The 16986-nt window shown below is 36.8% G+C and overlaps 1 protein-coding gene across 1 annotated transcript in view; it reads right to left on the bottom strand.

The window, feature by feature from the left end:
• OSBPL8 (oxysterol binding protein-like 8) overlaps window positions 1-2865 on the bottom strand; it is a 114381-nt gene extending 111516 nt beyond the window's left edge. The window contains exon 1 of the mRNA XM_006882589.1: window positions 2754-2865. Coding sequence (XP_006882651.1) covers window positions 2754-2798 — 45 coding nt within the window. The 5' untranslated portion in view covers window positions 2799-2865. The remainder of the gene's footprint in view (window positions 1-2753) is intronic.
• Between the last annotated feature and the right edge of the window lie 14121 nt (window positions 2866-16986).

Below are 16986 nucleotides of genomic sequence, written 5' to 3'. Positions count from 1 at the left end.
GGAGATCAAAAGAAAGTCAAGTATTGTATTGTCTAAAATCATAAAGCTAAGTGATAGACGGAACAAAACAAAAAACTAAGTGAAAGGGCCTGGATTTTAACATGTAGCTAAGTGATTACATGTCTAAGTTTTTACCTCCTTCTCTTAAATCTAAACAGCAGTGAGCATTGGCCATTCAGTTCAAAAGTAATATTTCATAAATAGTTTAAACAGAAAGTCAAGGTTAGTTTCAAATAGCAACTACTTCAGTAGTTCACAATGAAATTATCATTTCTTAAAATGAACTGAAATGTTTAAAAGAAGAAAGTTAATAATAAACAGCTAGGGGGAAAGTAGCTTTTGAACTTTAGTCTTTCAGCAACAGTAGAAATTAAAATTAAAATTAATTTACATTTTATTAATACAAGCCTAAGAAGTTTGAAATCGTATTTAAGGCTAACTATGCAGATAGTACTTTAAAATCTATTTTAAACAATTCCATTCAAAAATGGTGGGTATGTCACAAATATTACAGAGGCAGAGTAAAGTATTCTGAGATACACAAAGCTTGGTTCCACAATTTAAGCTGTGAGGCTTTAGAGACGATCATTAACCTCTCTGGGCCTCTTTTCCTAACTTGCCTACAAATAAGTATTTATTTTTAATGATTTTTACAGGATTAGCTTAATAAACATACACCTAAAAATAGTAGCTCTTATTATTACTAATAATATCTATTACCACTGTGTTGTTGCTGCTGTTGTTGTTAGGTTGCCTAGAGTCAAGTATGACTTACCGCAACCCCTGCAGAGATAAAGAATATTTCACCTTCTGAAAAACAACAACTCTTAAGGCAATCCATTAACATCAAGAAAATTTTATGGTAAAGATCATGATAAGGCCTAGATACTAATTTGTTTTAAAATTATTGTAGAAATAAAATCACCTACCGTCAGCTTTCCACTTATAATTACTGTGACTAATAGCTTTCGTTGGAAACTAAGTTACTTCTAAGCTCATCTTATTTTCTATTAACAAGCTATCATTTTAAAGTTTAACTTTTTTTTACCATGCAAAACAAGTATGAGCCAGAAATTCAAGAATAGTCATCAAGTTAATGAGTCAGCAGAATTACATTTTGTTATCAATCATTAGACTAACCTTACATTTATTTACATTTGAATAACAACATTTACAAATGGTGCAATGATTAAGTACTTGTCTGCTAAGGGAAAGGTCAGAAATATGAACATATCAGTGGTTCTGACAAAGAAGCTACTGGAATATTTGTTCCCATAACAGATTATTCGTGTTAAGTGGCATCATGTTGAGTATGACTCATAGTGTTTCTATAGACTTGAACTCTGTCTAACCTGCCTCAATCTTACCATCCTCGACACATTTGAGTTCTCTACCACATCACAAACACTATCAATCCATCTTGTTGAAGGATTTTTTTCTTTCTTTGTTGGTCCTCCACCTTTCCAAGTATGATGTCTCTTTCCAAAAAACAGCTTCTCCTACTAATATGTCCAAAATATGTGCGATGAAGCTTCACCACATTTACCAATTAGGAACATTCTGGTTGCACTTTCTCCAAGGAATATCTGTTTGTCCTTCGGCAGTCCACGGGATAGTCACAACTCAAATACATTGATTCTTCTCTTGTCGTCCTTATTCATCATCCAGCTCTCAGATGCACAGCAGGTGAATGAAAAGACTGTGGCTTGTATCAGGCACATCTTAGTCTTTAAACTGACATCACTGCTCTTCAGAACTTTGGAGAGATTCCTGACAGATCTTCCCAATGCTATACATCCCCGACTCCTGACTGCTGGTAACAAGCATGTTAACTAGGGATCCAAGCAAGATGAAATCTTTGACATAAAAAGACAGAGCCCAGGAAATCTCCCGGGGCAATTCTACTCAGACTTACCAACAGTCAGAATAAAATTCTGATGGCATAACAAGATAATATAACTCTCAACTCCAAGAAATATAAAAGTGAAATAAGTTGGCCTCCATTCTACTCCAAAAAACACAAATTTGTTGAAGAATCTACCATCTAATAAATCACAGTACTACCGGCTGAGTATATTTTTAAAAGAACAACCTCATTTCAGATAATGAATATTTCTAATTAAGAATTCTATAAATCTATATGCAATCAATCACTCAAAGGGAACTGAAAATGAAAAACATACTGTAATGAAATCACAAGTCATCATGTAATCTATCTTTTTCTAAGTTATTGGACAAATAACTGCTATCCTACCTCTTAATATCCAAAACCAATTTAATCAATCATAAGACAGTAGCAGTTATTAAACTTCTATTATTTAATGGGAAAACTACAAATATAGCAACAGATCCTAATACTGCATTGCCTTACCTGTTTCATTCTCTCTAAATCTCTAATCTGCATGTGATTTCAGATGTGGAGTTGTTTAATTTGCTCAATTGTTATCATCCTGATTTCACTGAAGTTAAAAGGTTTGTGGGGTAAAAACTAAATTCTATTGGTATAGCTTACACCACAGAGCTGAGAGGGCAAGGGTAAGAAAACCAAGAGGTAGGAACAGAAATATCAACTGGCTGGGCTGTATCTCAGTAGACTTCAAACAATTTATAAAAGTCCTAATAGTAGAGGAGTCAAAGTATTACTCTTAAAGACATTTGAAAGTTTGTTTGAAGCACATTTTAAAAACAAAATCATAGCTTACATGAAACTTGCAGCTGTAGATGACTATTATGTTATAGGTGAAATTACTCACCAAAGTTCGGTCAGGTTCTCCGCTATCTGCCAAACTTGCCTCCATAGTGAAAGAGGGCAGGTTTATGCGTTTCCTTCCTTTAATGTGCAGTCATCCTATAAATATGGAAATCCTAGGAGAGAAAAAAAAAACTATATGTATTAGGATTTATTGGAAATTACTGTATCAGAGAAACAGAGTAATAAATGTATTAGCGCGCACGCACACACACACTCCAAACCCACTACCAATGAATAGATTCTGATTCCTAGTAACTCTCAAATGCCTTCCCATAAGGTATCCTAGGTTATTATCTTTATAAAAGTAGACTGCCTCATCATTTTTTTCTTTTAAGAGGCAGCTGGTAGATTCAATAAGCTTATAGTTAAAGCTCAACATTTTTATCTACTAAGCCACCATGTCCCTGTTGTTACTGTTATGTCTTCTGAGTTCACTATAACAGCCAATGAACCTTACAGTATTTTCTATCTTCCTCATGATCTCCACTACACTTGTGGTCTCTTGTACAGTCATTAGGTCAATCTACCTTGTTGAGTGTCTTCCTCTTTCTCTGACCTTCCATCTTTCCCAGAATCTTTCTAAGGTCTGGTCTCTCCTGACAGCATGTGAGCATCCTGCCCAAAGTATGTGAGACAAGTTTCACCATCCCTTCCTCTAAGGAGCACCATTATTGCACTTCCTCCTTATTTGTTCTTTTTGTAGTCCATAGGCTCTTTAGTCCTCATCTCTAATATCACAATTCAAAGGCATCAATTCTTTGGGTTTTTGTATTCACTGTCAAACTTTTAGTTACACAGGAAATAACTGAAAATACTATGATTTGCATCAGGTACAGCTTAGACTTTAAACAGGTAAATACTTGTTCTTTACTATTTTAAGGAAGTCCTTGACCTGACAGCAGATTTCCCCAATGAAGTGTGTGTGATTTCTTGAGTGCTACTACTGTGGGTGCCGATAATGGATCTAAGTAAAATGAATTTGACAATGTCAAACTTTTCCTCATCTATCATAATGTTGCCTAAGAGTCCGGTGGTTAAGATTTGTAGTTTCCTGATTTTAAGATGTAATCCATAATGAAGGCTGTGGTCTTTGACTGTTTTCAGTTAATCCTTCAAGTTTTCACTTTTTGCAAGCAAGGTTGTAAAAAACAAACAAACAAACAAACAAACATCTTTCTGGTATTCTCTGGTTTCAGTCCGAATCCATCTGACATCAGTATTGGTATCTCTCATTTCACAGCCTCTTCTGAATCCAGCTGGAATTACTGGCAATTCCCTGTCAGTATGCTGTTTCAGTCATTTTAAAATAACCTTCAATAAGATTTTACTTGCATTTAATAGTGATGTTATTTTCAATAATAAATTATTTTCCATAATTTTCACATTCTGTTGGACCACCTTCTTCCATATAGATAGCCAGGTATCTGTCTTCTAGATTTCTTGAAGAGCATGTCCAGCATTGCATTTGTTTGTTGAAATACCTCAAAAGGTATTATTCTTCCCTGAGGCCTTTTTTTTTTTTTGCCACTGTCTTCAGCGAAGCTTGGATTTCTTCCTGTAGCAGTAATGGTTCTAGATCATATACTATTTCCTAAAATAGTTCAGGGTCGACCAATTCTTTTTTATACCATGTCTGCATTCCTTCTACCTACATCAATGAAGATTTTGTCCATATTATCCTTCAGCATTAAAACTCGACGTTTAAATTTGTTCTTCAGCTCTCTTGACTTGAGAAATACTGAGAAAGTTCTCTCCTTTTTGTTTTCTAACTCCAGCTCTTTACATATTTTGTTACAAAATTTTGTTGTCTTCCTAAACTACCCTCTAAAATCTTCTGTACAAATTAAGGTTAAGTGCCCCAAATTTCTTAACTCTGATAATAGCAAGTTAAATGATACTGTAAGCTTGCAGTATTTTTGTGAAGTACTAGATAAGAACTAAAATATATATGTTGTTGATTGCCTTCAAGTCAAGCATGACCCATAGCAACCCTATGAACAAAAGGCCTAAAGCCCTCTAGAACTATGGACATTTATCAAAGTTCATAGAGTTTCTAGAAGCATGTTGTTATAACATGTAACAAATAACAACATGCCTCTAGAACTCTATGAACTTTGATAAATGTCCATAGTTGTAGAGGGGGGAGATATATAGAGGGTGTGTGTGTGTGTGTGTGTGTGTGTGTGTGTGTGTGTGTGTGTGTGTGTAAAATCACAAAAATCTGAAAGGAAAAGAACATTACATTGTTGTTGTTGTTTTTATGTGCTGTTTGAGCTGTTGAGCTGTAAATGACTCATAGTTGAGCCTTCAGTAGATTTTCTTGTCGATCACACGGGGCCAATTCCCTATCTTTCTCCCAAGGAGCAGCTCTGGTGGGTTTTTTAATCACCTGCCTTTGGCATAGCACTGCAATTAATCTCCACTATACCACCACAGCTCCCTGAAGGGAAGGGATATGTAACAGCCTAAAAAGTATAAATAAGTATAAATGTACTCTTCTCTCATTCTAAGATTAAAGTGAAAAGATATTTAAATGATAATAAATCTAGGAATAAATAGTCTTTAATAGGTAAGTATTTAAAACAAATTTAGTAACAGTATTCTTTGGGAAGTTTACTTGGGGAAAAGCAGGATATTCTCTAACATTATAACTTTTTGAAACACTATGCCTACTGTCTACAGCTAAAAAAAAGTTTTAGCAACATTTCGGTAAAAGAATACAGTGTATCACACTCCTTTCTAACCAAGAGAAAGCTAGAAACTACATGCATCTTAATTTAAGCATAATTACTGGTTGAATTGACAATTTCAAGAAGATGATGTTCTCTCTTTTGTTCCTTTTGTTATCAGTACTCTAGTCATTGTTTGGGTACTGTTCTGCACTGACAGTGAGAACCAAATTCCCAGAGAAAGTAACTTTAAAAAAAAATTCTTTTATTACAGCAGTGACAGAAAAAAATGAAGCAAGGAGTACTTACAAACTGCTTAAACACATGTCATTTAATCATGACAAGTTTTTGATACCATATTGAGTGATGGCTGCCACCCATACTTCTCAAGAAAATGACAAATTATGTCTGGTTTATGGCTTTCTATCTCACAAGATGCCCCTCAAGCCTTTGTTTTGTTAAGTATGTATGTAATGAAAACAAAGATTCTGTAAAGTAAGAATACTTATTACTTTTTAAAAAGAACATTATATTTTTTTTAGGGCGCTCTGGTGGTCTAGTGGCAAGAGGCTGCACTGCAATCCCAGAGACGTGTGGTTCAAATACACCAGATGCTCTGCTGGAGAAGGAGGGGCAATATCCTTTGCCAGTCAGATCTGTTTTGACGGTACACACACACACACACACACACACTTTTTTTTATTTTAAAAAAGAACAAACATTATCTTTTTAATCACTAAAAATGCTTTCAGAGGGTGCAGAAAAGACAGCAAATAAGAATACCCAGCATTATAATCTGAGTGATGTTAAAGTATTAGTTTAATGTGACATTAAGTCTCAAATCAAAGTCTACTTAAGTAATGAGAAATTACAGAAATGTGAAAGTTATTAAAAAGCTTACCTCACCATATAATTTATGAAGCCTAGCCACACAAAAAAAGGTAAGTAACTACCTGACTATAAGAGTTTAATTCTAATGTCTTTCCATCAAAATTATTACAAAATACTGAGTTACACATATTTCCCAATAGTATTTTTGTTTCCTATAAATTATGTTAGGATTCCTTCTATTCTAATAATAAAAATAAAGAAACCTCTCCACTCTAGTAAAAAATTATGGCAATGAAAACACTGACTAGCTATATTACAAACTTGCTTTCCCCCCATTCTAATGATTTCTGCCATTTTGTCAGTTTTCTGTATTTCTTACTCTTTTTGTCCCTCATTCATTACTTCCTTCTTTTGTTGACTTAATTTTCTTAAAACAAAGTAAGTGTATGGTTTATATCCCTTCTTTTCTGTATATTTTTTTTTTAGATATTACAAGTTTGGTTACAGACCACCACAATATAAGTAAATATGACAATAAAATCCACCGTATGAATCTGTTTCTTAGTAAAGCAAGCACATGCTGTAGAAAAACATGGAACGAACAGACTTGCTCAACACAAGGGTGCCACAAACATTCAATTTGGCTTTCTGGGTTGTTTTCTGGGTTTGTGGACAGTATATGTAAAATGCAAATACAATGATGTGTGACTACACTTTAAAAACAAAGATGACTCAAGATGGCAACATAAGTTTCCAATTACACCACTGGCAACTAGTACACAAAACAACAAAACTATGCTGAAGAATCACAGTGAGTACAGAAGCAGAGAAGAAAGGCTAAGGGTTGGCAATGAAGGCATTCTTCAAAATGCTTATTGCTATGTGCTGTCAAGTAGCCTGTGACGTTGTATACAACAGCTCTGAAGCCTGACCTGTCCTGATCCTGACACCTCAACCCCCATTGCCCCAGTTACTGTATCAATCTGTCTCATCTGGAATCCTCCTCTCCTGTGCTGTCCCTCCACTCTACCAAGCAAGATATCCTTCTCCAAGGATATTTCTCTCCTGGCCATGTGCACAAAGTATTGAGATGGAGCTTCAAAATCCTAACCTCCAAAGAGAAACTTGGTCTCACCCTCTCCAAGACAGACCTATTTTCTTGGTGGTCCATGGTATGTTTGAGACTCTTCTCTAGAATGTGTAAGATGAGAAAAAGGAAGCTCAGATAAGTGAAATAGTGTGCTTCTTGGTCATTCTGCACCAGTTATTCTTATGCCATTAAACATATCAAGCAATTCTCCACAAGAGTGCTGTATCTACTCTTTCTATGACCAAAACAGTCCTCTCTTGGCCTCATTTCCTTACTTCTTTTAAGCTGCTCTACTTAAACCATCTTATCAAAGACATATTCTCAACAACTAGAATGGTACCCATGGAGTTCTGGTGACCTAGTGGTAAGGAGTTGTGCTGCCAACCCCAAGGCACCAGTTGCTTCCTGGAGTTGTTAGTTGTTGTTAAGTATTCTCCATACCGTAACTTTTTAGCTGTATAGTAACTTAAAAGGCTGCTAATAAAAAGGTCTGTAGTTTCAATCCACCAGAAGAAAGATGACCCGTCTTCTCCTGTCAAGATTTATAGCCTCCATCAACTCAACAGCTGTGGATTCGGGTAACCTACTGCTATTACCCAGCACTCTATCATATGTACAACTTGAACTAGTTCACACTCACAAAAGCATTCCACTATTTCAGTTTTCTACCACCAACTGTATTTCTGTAACACAAATCTAAGCGTGTCACTTCTCTTCTCAAAGCATTTCAAAGGCTCCTCCTCAGAGGAGCCTATGGTTATGAAGGAAGAAGTTGAGACTGCTTTGAAAATATTGGCTAAGAATAAAGCCCCAGGAATTGATGGTATACCAACTGACATATTTCAACTAACCAACACTGCCCTAGATGTGCTCACCAAGTTGTGCCAAGAAATCTAGAGAACAATCACTTGGCCAACTGACTGGAAGAGATCTATATTTGTTCCCATTCCAAAGAAAGGTGTGGAAATTATCGAACAATATCATTAATATCACATGCAAGCAAGATTCTGCTGAAAATTATCCAAAAATGACTGGAACAGCATATCAGCAGAGAACTGCCAGAGTGCAGGCTGGGTTTAGAAGGGGCCGTGGTACTAGGGATATTGTAATTAATGTTAGATGGATCTTGGCTGAAAGCAAGGAGTACCAGAAGAATGTCTATCTTTGTTTCATTGATTACACAAAAATATTTGACTGTGTGGATCATAACAAACTGTGGCTAACTCTGAGAAGAATGGGAATTCCTGAACACTTGATTGTGCTAATATGAAACCTATACTTGGACCAGAAGGCAGCTGTCAGAACAGAGCAAGGAAACACTCCATGGTTCAAAATTGGAAAGGGTGCATGCCAGGGCTGTATCCTGTCTCCATACCTTTTCCATCTTTATGCAGAGCAGGTTATCCGGGAGGCTGGGCTCTATGAGGAAAAATGTGGCATCAGGATTGGAGGAAGAATCATCAACAATCTGCGTTATGCAGATGACACAACCCTGCTTGCTGAAGCTGAAGAAGACCGGAAGCACTTGCTGTGGAAGGTCGGGGGACTGCAGTCTTCAGTACAGATTGAGACTGAATAGCAAGAAAACAAAGATTCTCACCAATGAGCCGATTGGCAGCATCATAATGGATAGTGAAGAGATTGAGGTTGTTCACAGTTTTGGTTTGCTTGGCTCCACAGTCAACACTCTTGGCATCAGCAGCCAGGAAATTAAAAGACATACTGTGATGGGAAAATCTGTGGTTAGAGACCTCTCTAAAGTGCTGAAGTGCAAGGATATCAGTCTGGAGACTAAGGTGTGCCTGATACATGTCATGGTCTTTGCAATCACTTGCTATGCATCAGAGAGCTGGACAACGACTAGGGATGATAGAAGAATTATTGATGCCTTTGAGCTGTTGTGCTGGAGAAGAGTATTGAATATACCATGGACTGCTAGGAAAACAAACAGGTTTGTACTGGAGAGGGTGAAGCCGGGTTGCTCCTTGGAGGCAAGGATTCTGAAGCTTTGTCTGACACACTCTGGACATGCTGCAAGGAGGAATCAGTCCTTGGAGAGGCATGTCATGCTTGAGAGGGTGGAGGGACAGAGCAGGAGAGGAAGACCCTTGCTGAGATGGACTGATTCAGTGACTCCGGTAGGCGTGTTGGAGACGATAAGATTGGCACAGGATAGCGCAGAGTTTAGGGCTGTTGTACATAGAGTCGCTATGAGTCACAGGTGTCTTGATGGCATATAACAACAACAACAACAACAACATATTATGATCACAGCAAATTTCTAAAGACCAAAAAATTTTAGTTCAACGATGAAATAGTTTATACTATAAGAGTAAGTAAATAGTCTATCAACCTAAAACCTCTATCAGTTGTGAATGGACATCCTTTAAAAATCAGTCCAGCAATCTGGGAGGAGGGGGGATAAAGAAAAAAGTGCAACAATGAATAAATGAAAATCCAAAATCTCTGTAAATGTTCATTAAAATTAATAAAATAAAATTTTTAAAATATCAGTCCAGCCTCAATTACTCTTCTAACTGCAGGCAACTTTATCTTCTTCCTTCAGCATACCGAATCATGGCACCCTTCCTTCTCTGAAAACCAAAACCAATCTCACCACTGTTTAGTGAATGTATCTCATGAAGACCCTCCATTGAGTGTGAAGGCTGTAAATCTTAAAAAACAGGAAGAGATTGCTTCATCTTTCTCACATGGAGCAGCTCACTGGTTGAATAGCTGATCTTTCCATCAGCAAGAAAACACACCTGCTAGAAGGAACGACCAGATTCTTTCTCTTAGAAAGGAAAAGCAAAAAACTCAGGTCAAGCCAATCAGTCCCTGCTGTCCCACTCTAAGAACTTTGAACTGTGAGCAGAGTGGTCACATAAATGCACAAAACAATTGGTGTTAGGTGTCATTGAGTCAAGTATGATTAATAGTGATCCTATGAATAACGGATCTGAACGCTGTCCTATTTGTTACATTCCTGAGCCATTACTGCAGTCACTATGTCAATCCATCTCATTGAGGGTCTTCCTCTTTCAATGACCCTTCACCTTTCCAAGCAGAATGTCCCTTTTCAAGGAATAGCATCTCATGAGAACATTCCCAAATGTAAGATAAAGCTTCACCATCCTTCCCTCCAAAGACAGTTTATGGGATATTCAGTACCACCACATTCAACATCACAATCCAAAGATAACAATTCTTCTTTTGTCAAACAATTACAGAAGATTTTAATGGGGATTCCACAAAAACTGCCCACTGGTTCAGTGTCAGTTGCAGCGGTTTTCTTAAACTCAGTTCTTCAGCTTTTACTTAAAGAAAGGGAATTTGTCATTACAGTAAATTGTTAGTCAAAGCTTCCTATTGCTTGAACCAAAGAATTCTAAATGAATATAGATATTCTTTCAGCTCTTTATAATTAATTATTAGGTAATTTTTAATAGGAAACGTCATTAGAATTTTTTAAAAACACTAGCATAACATTCACCTACGTATTTCTGGCTAGATATTTTAACTATTAAATAAGACTCACCATATAAACAAGTAAGATTAAGTTTTTACAAGAATCATAAAGAGAAAAAATTGTGTTTAATCAGAAATGTAATATCGAAAATTTCTCACTGGATCCTACTATCAAACGGTATTCTCCTTGGAGCTCCTGCTTTATTTCTTCTCACCTACTATCAAATGATGGATTTGTGGTCTACTGCATGGTTAATACCATGAGGAAAGACCTATCTAAAAATATCTATTTGAGCCAGCTGACTTCAAGTTGTCTGCCTGATCTTATAATCTGCTGTAGTCTTTGTGAAGCAAGTACAGAGGCAGACACAAGTTAGTGATGACCAAACCTCAATCAAGGCACATAATCAAAATCAACCTCAATCATTAATTTTAGAAAGAGAGACTCTGAAAGGGACTGTTAATTCCCACCTGTATTTGTTTTCTAAAATTCCAATTTAGGTCAAGTGCAAATCTTCGAAATGTCTTTCAAAGGAGAAATGTAAGAAAACTGATACATATCTCCTCTACTGTTTTTCGCAGTTACCACTGAGTCAAGTGTAACTCATAGCAACCCCAGAAAAAAGACCTGAACCCTGTCCCATCCTGTGCCATTCTCCTCATCTCTGACACACGTGAGCCCATCACTGTGGTCACTGTATCTGTCAATCCATCTCACTGAGGGCCTTCCTCTCTCTTGCTGACCCTCCACCTTTCCAAGCATGATGCCTTTTTCCATGGAAGAGCCTCTCATAGTAATATTTCCAAAGTATGTGAGATGAAGCCTTGCCTCTAAAAAAGGATTCTAGTTACACTTTCTCCAAGACATAGCTGTTTGTTCTTTTAGCAGTCTATGGGCTATCCAGCACTGTTCTCCAACATCACAACTCAAAGGGACCAATTCTTCTGTCATCCTTATTCACCATCCTGTTTTCAGATGCATACCAAGTAATAGAAAAGACCATGGCCTGAATCAGGACCACCTTAAGTCTTCAAACTAGCATTAATGCTCCTCAGTAATTTGGAGAGGTTCCTGGCAGCAATGCAATACATCTTCTGATCTCCTGACTGCTGGTACCAAGGATGTTGATTGTGGGTCCAAGTAAGATGAAATTGCTGACAACTTCAATTCTATCTCCTTATATCATGATGCTGCTACTGACCCACTGATAAGGATTTTTGTCTTCCAGATGCTGAAATGTAATCTATACTGAAGGCTGTAGTCTTTGATCTAGTGCAGCAAGTGTTTCAAGTTCTCCTCACTTTCAGCAAACAAGGCTGTGTCATCTTCAAAACACTTATTATTAATGAGTATTCCTACAATCCTGATGTCACATTCTTCTTTATAGAGTCTAGTGTCTTGAATTATTTGTTCAGCATACAGACTGAACAGGTATGGAGAAAGGACACAATCATGATGCACACCTTTCAAAATTTTCTGTGTTCCTTTGCTCCATTCAGCAACACCTTCTAGATCTACGTATAGATTTTTTTTTTTATGAGCATAATTACATGTTCCGGGATTTCCATTCTTCCCAATGTTAGCTATAGTCTGTTATAATCCACAAAGTCAAATGACTTTGATAGTCACTAAAACACAAATATACATTTATCTGGTATTCTCTGCTTTCAGCAAGGATCCATCTGACATCAGCAATGACATCTCAGTGCCACAATCTCTTCTAAAACTCAGCTTGAACTTCTGACAGTTCTCTTTCATTGTAATGCTTGCATATGATATTGTTTCATAAAGTCCACATTCTGTTGGATCATCTTTCTCAGAAACAGGAACAAATAAGGATCTCTTCTAGTAAGTCAACCAAGTAGATGTCCTCCAAATTTCCTGGCATAGACTGATGAGTATGTTCAGTGTACCATCTGTTATTTGAAACATGTCAATTAGTATCCCATCAATATCCAGGGCCAACCTCACACAATCTCTGTCATGTTTAAATCCATTGTTTGGGTCACTATGTTATTAAGTCGCCATTTTATTGAAGATCTTCCAACCCAATAGCAGGTGGTTCAAATCCCAGATACTCCATGGGATAAATATGGTCAACCTCCTATGGTGTTATTAACAGTCTCTGGAAATCTGTAAGAGGGTTCCAACCCGAGGGCAATGAATGAGTCAGTGAGTTTAGTCAAATATTTGTACAAGACTGCTTTAGACTAAGCTGGGGTTTTCCTGGCAAAGGTAGGGTTTTTCTGTTAGAGAGGAGAGGGGAGAAAAGCAGCTAATTTTAAGGTCATCTTAAATATTAGGGTTTTTTTAACTTTCAAATTTTGTGTTTAAACACTTGTCGCACTTTTCTCCCTAGCAACTCGACGGCACATAACAACAACACCAGCTACAGATGTAGGACAGACATACCCTGCTTTACTACACTTCACAGATACTGTTTTTCACAATCTGAAAGTACGTGGCAACCCTTTATCCAGCAAGTCTACTGATGCCATGTTTCCAAAAGCATTTGCTTACTTTACATTTGGTGGTAATTCTCATATTATTTCCAATTTTTTACAATGTCACTGCATATTGTAGCTAATTTTTCTATATGCTGGAAAATAAGAAAAATCATGGGATTCGCTTTATTGAAATTTTAGTTTTACTGAGGTTGCCTGGAACCCAACTTGAAATTATCTCTGCAGTATGCCTGCGTAAGAATCACCTTGGGATCTGGCTACAAGGTAGAATATGATTCACGGTATCCAGAGTGGAAATGCAAATTCTCAGCAGGGGCTCAAACTGGAAGGAATGATTTAAAAAAATAATGCTTTTCATAATATCTTTCTGACTAACTTTAAAGTCTAGCACAGCTAAAAATAAGTAAAACAAGGGCTATGTATTTCTTTTCTTCCAGAAAATGGGAACAATTCACCAGAGATTAAAGACAATGAAATCTTAGTATGATTGTTGGTACGTCACATAAAAAAATTCACATGAGTATCTGAAATATTAAAGAAGTCAAGAAAATAAGAAACAGTAAACTAGGAGTAAATCATAAAAGACTTTATAGACTAAAGAATCTTAAATTCCAATTTCAAAAGAAGAAAAAGAAACAGAAAGGAAAGACCGTGCAGGTGGAGAGAATGGAAATGTGCAGTACGGAGGCGGAAAGGAGCAAGTCATGTGGAGGAGCTGGTAAAATTAGCGTGACAACAAATCCATATATGGGATTAACAAAGAAGGGGGATAATCTCATATGACGCAAATATTCATTTACATTTTACAGAAGGATCCAGAATAACTTCATCCAATTGATGCTATAAGATAAATATATTCAACTGTTTAAAATAGGATTTTTTAAAAAGTTATTTACTTCTGTTGAGAAAATGTGAATGCTTACAATAATCAGCTTCACTGTCTTGGAGATTAGCCATAGTTCTTCCCTTAAGGAAAAAATAATTATTAAAATAGAATTATAGCTAGGCAACATATGGACTTGCTGTGCAACTGTCACTGTGCTCCTGAAATTATGAAGGCCTTTACATTTTCCCAGAATGTAGATTCTATTAGATGATTTTTATTCTGGAAAACATATTTAAAATTTTTCACAAAGGATTCTTTAATTAACAGAAGAATTTCCTCATGGCACACTTCTTAAAAGAGATCACATTGCTCTAATTTAAAAAAGAAAACTCTTCTAAAGTTGTATTTCAAGAGATAGAATGAGACATGAGGGAGTTCAGGTGGCTCAGTGGTGCTTCCAAATCAAATGCATGCAGTTCAAATCCACCAGCTGCTCCACTGGAGAAATATGGGCAATCTCCTCACATGTCTTTGACTGTCTCTGAAAAACCACTAGAGGTTTAGCAATAGCTGGTTCTAACTTACAGCGCATTAACAACGTGACCTGAGGAGCTCTGCTGGTACACACCATAGGACACAGATCAGGAGCCCAAAAAGCCGTGAGTTTCTGGAGGTTCAAATCCACCAGTGGCTCTGCAGGACAAAGATGAGCAGTCTCCTGCCATCAAGAAATCTGAAGGAGGGTCAACAGAAGTTGGAATTCACTGGACAGCAGTTGAGTTTGAAGGTTTTAGTATAAGATAAAAATTCTTAGGGATTGTATACCAATGAAGAAGTTTATCTTCTGCTTTTCAAGGAGAGGAGCAAACTGGGGGGAGGCAGGTAGAGAAAAAAGTGCAATAATGAATGAATGAAAATCCACAATCTCTGTAAATGTTCACTAAAATTAAGAAAATAAAGTTAAAAATAAATCTTGTGCAGTTATAACCTTGAAGTATTTTTTACATACATGTGTTGAAAAATGTAAAATAAAATAATATAGGGGATAACAATCCTAAAATGTTTAACTTAAATACTAATTTAATAAAGCTTTACTAAAGTTTTGCATATGTAACAGAGTGATTCCTTTCTATGTTTTACATACAGAAAAATGTTGAAATGCTGCTGTGCCATTCAGTGGGATCATGTCACTCTCAACTCACAGCAGCCTTAACCATAAAAAGAACACAACATTGCCCAAGCCCCTGCCGTCCTTAAATCCCTGCACTGATGCAGTCACCCTGTCAATACATCCCTTTAAGGCTCTGATCCTCTGCTTTACCAAGTTTTATTCCACGGACAAGGCCCTCTTCTTGATAATAAGCCCAAAGTGTGTAGGACAAAGTCTCATGATCCTCACGTTTGAGCAGCATTCTGGCTATGCATCTTCCAAGACAGATTTGTTTAAAAAAAAAAAAAGAGAGACAGACAGACAGACTGGTTTGTTTCTTTGGCAGTTCACAGCATAGTCAATATTCAATAAAGTAACTGAAATATTTATGAATGTATAAAATATAACTTGATATGCTATATTCAGAAACTTTAATACCTTTTCCTCAAAATTCGTTTCATCATAGTATTTGACACTTAAAAAGGCTTTTATTTGGGTTAGATAGGGGAGTTGTTACAATTTACAAAAGTATATATTTACAAGAGAAACTTTTTTTTAAAAATCATTGCTATGCATTCACGTAAACTATATTTTATACACTCATTCATATACACTGTTTAATTAATATACATTATATTTTGGACAATCATTCATAAAATGCTTTTCTCATTGTTTACTACAAATTCATTTTTAAAAAATAGTAGTTCTAATTTAAGAAACAAATTAGGAATGTTATTGTCAGATGCCAGAGTCAACTACAACTCATAATGACCCTAACAGATCCAACGATCATAGCAGATTTGAATCCTGCCAAATCCTGAGCCATCCTCACAATCTCTGACATGCTAGAGCCCATTGCTGTAGTCATGTGTCAATCCATTCACTGGGGATTCTCTTCTGTTTTGCAAACCCTCTATTTTACTCCCAGCATGATTTCTTTTTCCAAGGACTTGGTCCTCAAGAACATGCCGAAGTATGAGAGATGATGTTTCACTATCCCTGCTTCTAAGGAGAAAGCGTACTGGCTTTACTTTCTCCGAGATAGATTTGCTTCTTCCTTTGACAGTTCAGGGGACTGGAGTATTCAATAGTCTTCCCTAATATCATAATACAAAGGCACTGAATCCTTCTTCACCTGAGCTACTCATTATCCAACTTTCAGACGCACAGAAAGCAGCTGAAAAAATAAGGTTTGGATTAGGGACACCTTTTTCTTTAAAATGACATCTATGCTCTTTAGCAAAGAGGTCCTTGACAGCAGATTTTTCCAAGCAACACATCTTTTGATTGATTTCTTGATTCCTGCTACCATGGGTACTGAATGAGAACCCAAGTAAAATTAAATCCTTGACATTTTTACCCCATCTATCCTACTGGCCCAGAGGTGAAGATTTCTATTTTCTTGATGTCAAAACGTAACCCATATTAAAGGCTGTGATCTTTGATCTTGAATAAATATTTTTAAGACTCCTTCACTTTCTTTCTACAAGCAAGGTTAAGTTATCTACATCACATTAAGGTGTTGGTGAGACTTCCTCTAATCTTAATACATGTTGTTGATGTTGTTATGTGCCATCGAGTCGTTTCCGACTCACAGTGACCCTATGCACAACAGCCCTAAACCCTGCTCTGTCCTGCGCCAACCGCACCGCCTCTGACACACCCATCCCGATTACCCCAGTCAACGAATCAATCCATCTCATAGAGGGTCTTCCCCTCCTGCGCTGTCCCTCC

This window comes from Elephantulus edwardii, unplaced genomic scaffold (assembly GCF_000299155.1).
Source record: "Elephantulus edwardii isolate Elephantulus edwardi_28Jun2011 unplaced genomic scaffold, EleEdw1.0 scaffold00021, whole genome shotgun sequence".
Classification (NCBI taxonomy): domain Eukaryota; kingdom Metazoa; phylum Chordata; class Mammalia; order Macroscelidea; family Macroscelididae; genus Elephantulus; species Elephantulus edwardii.
This window is presented reverse-complemented; position numbering and strand designations above follow the sequence as displayed.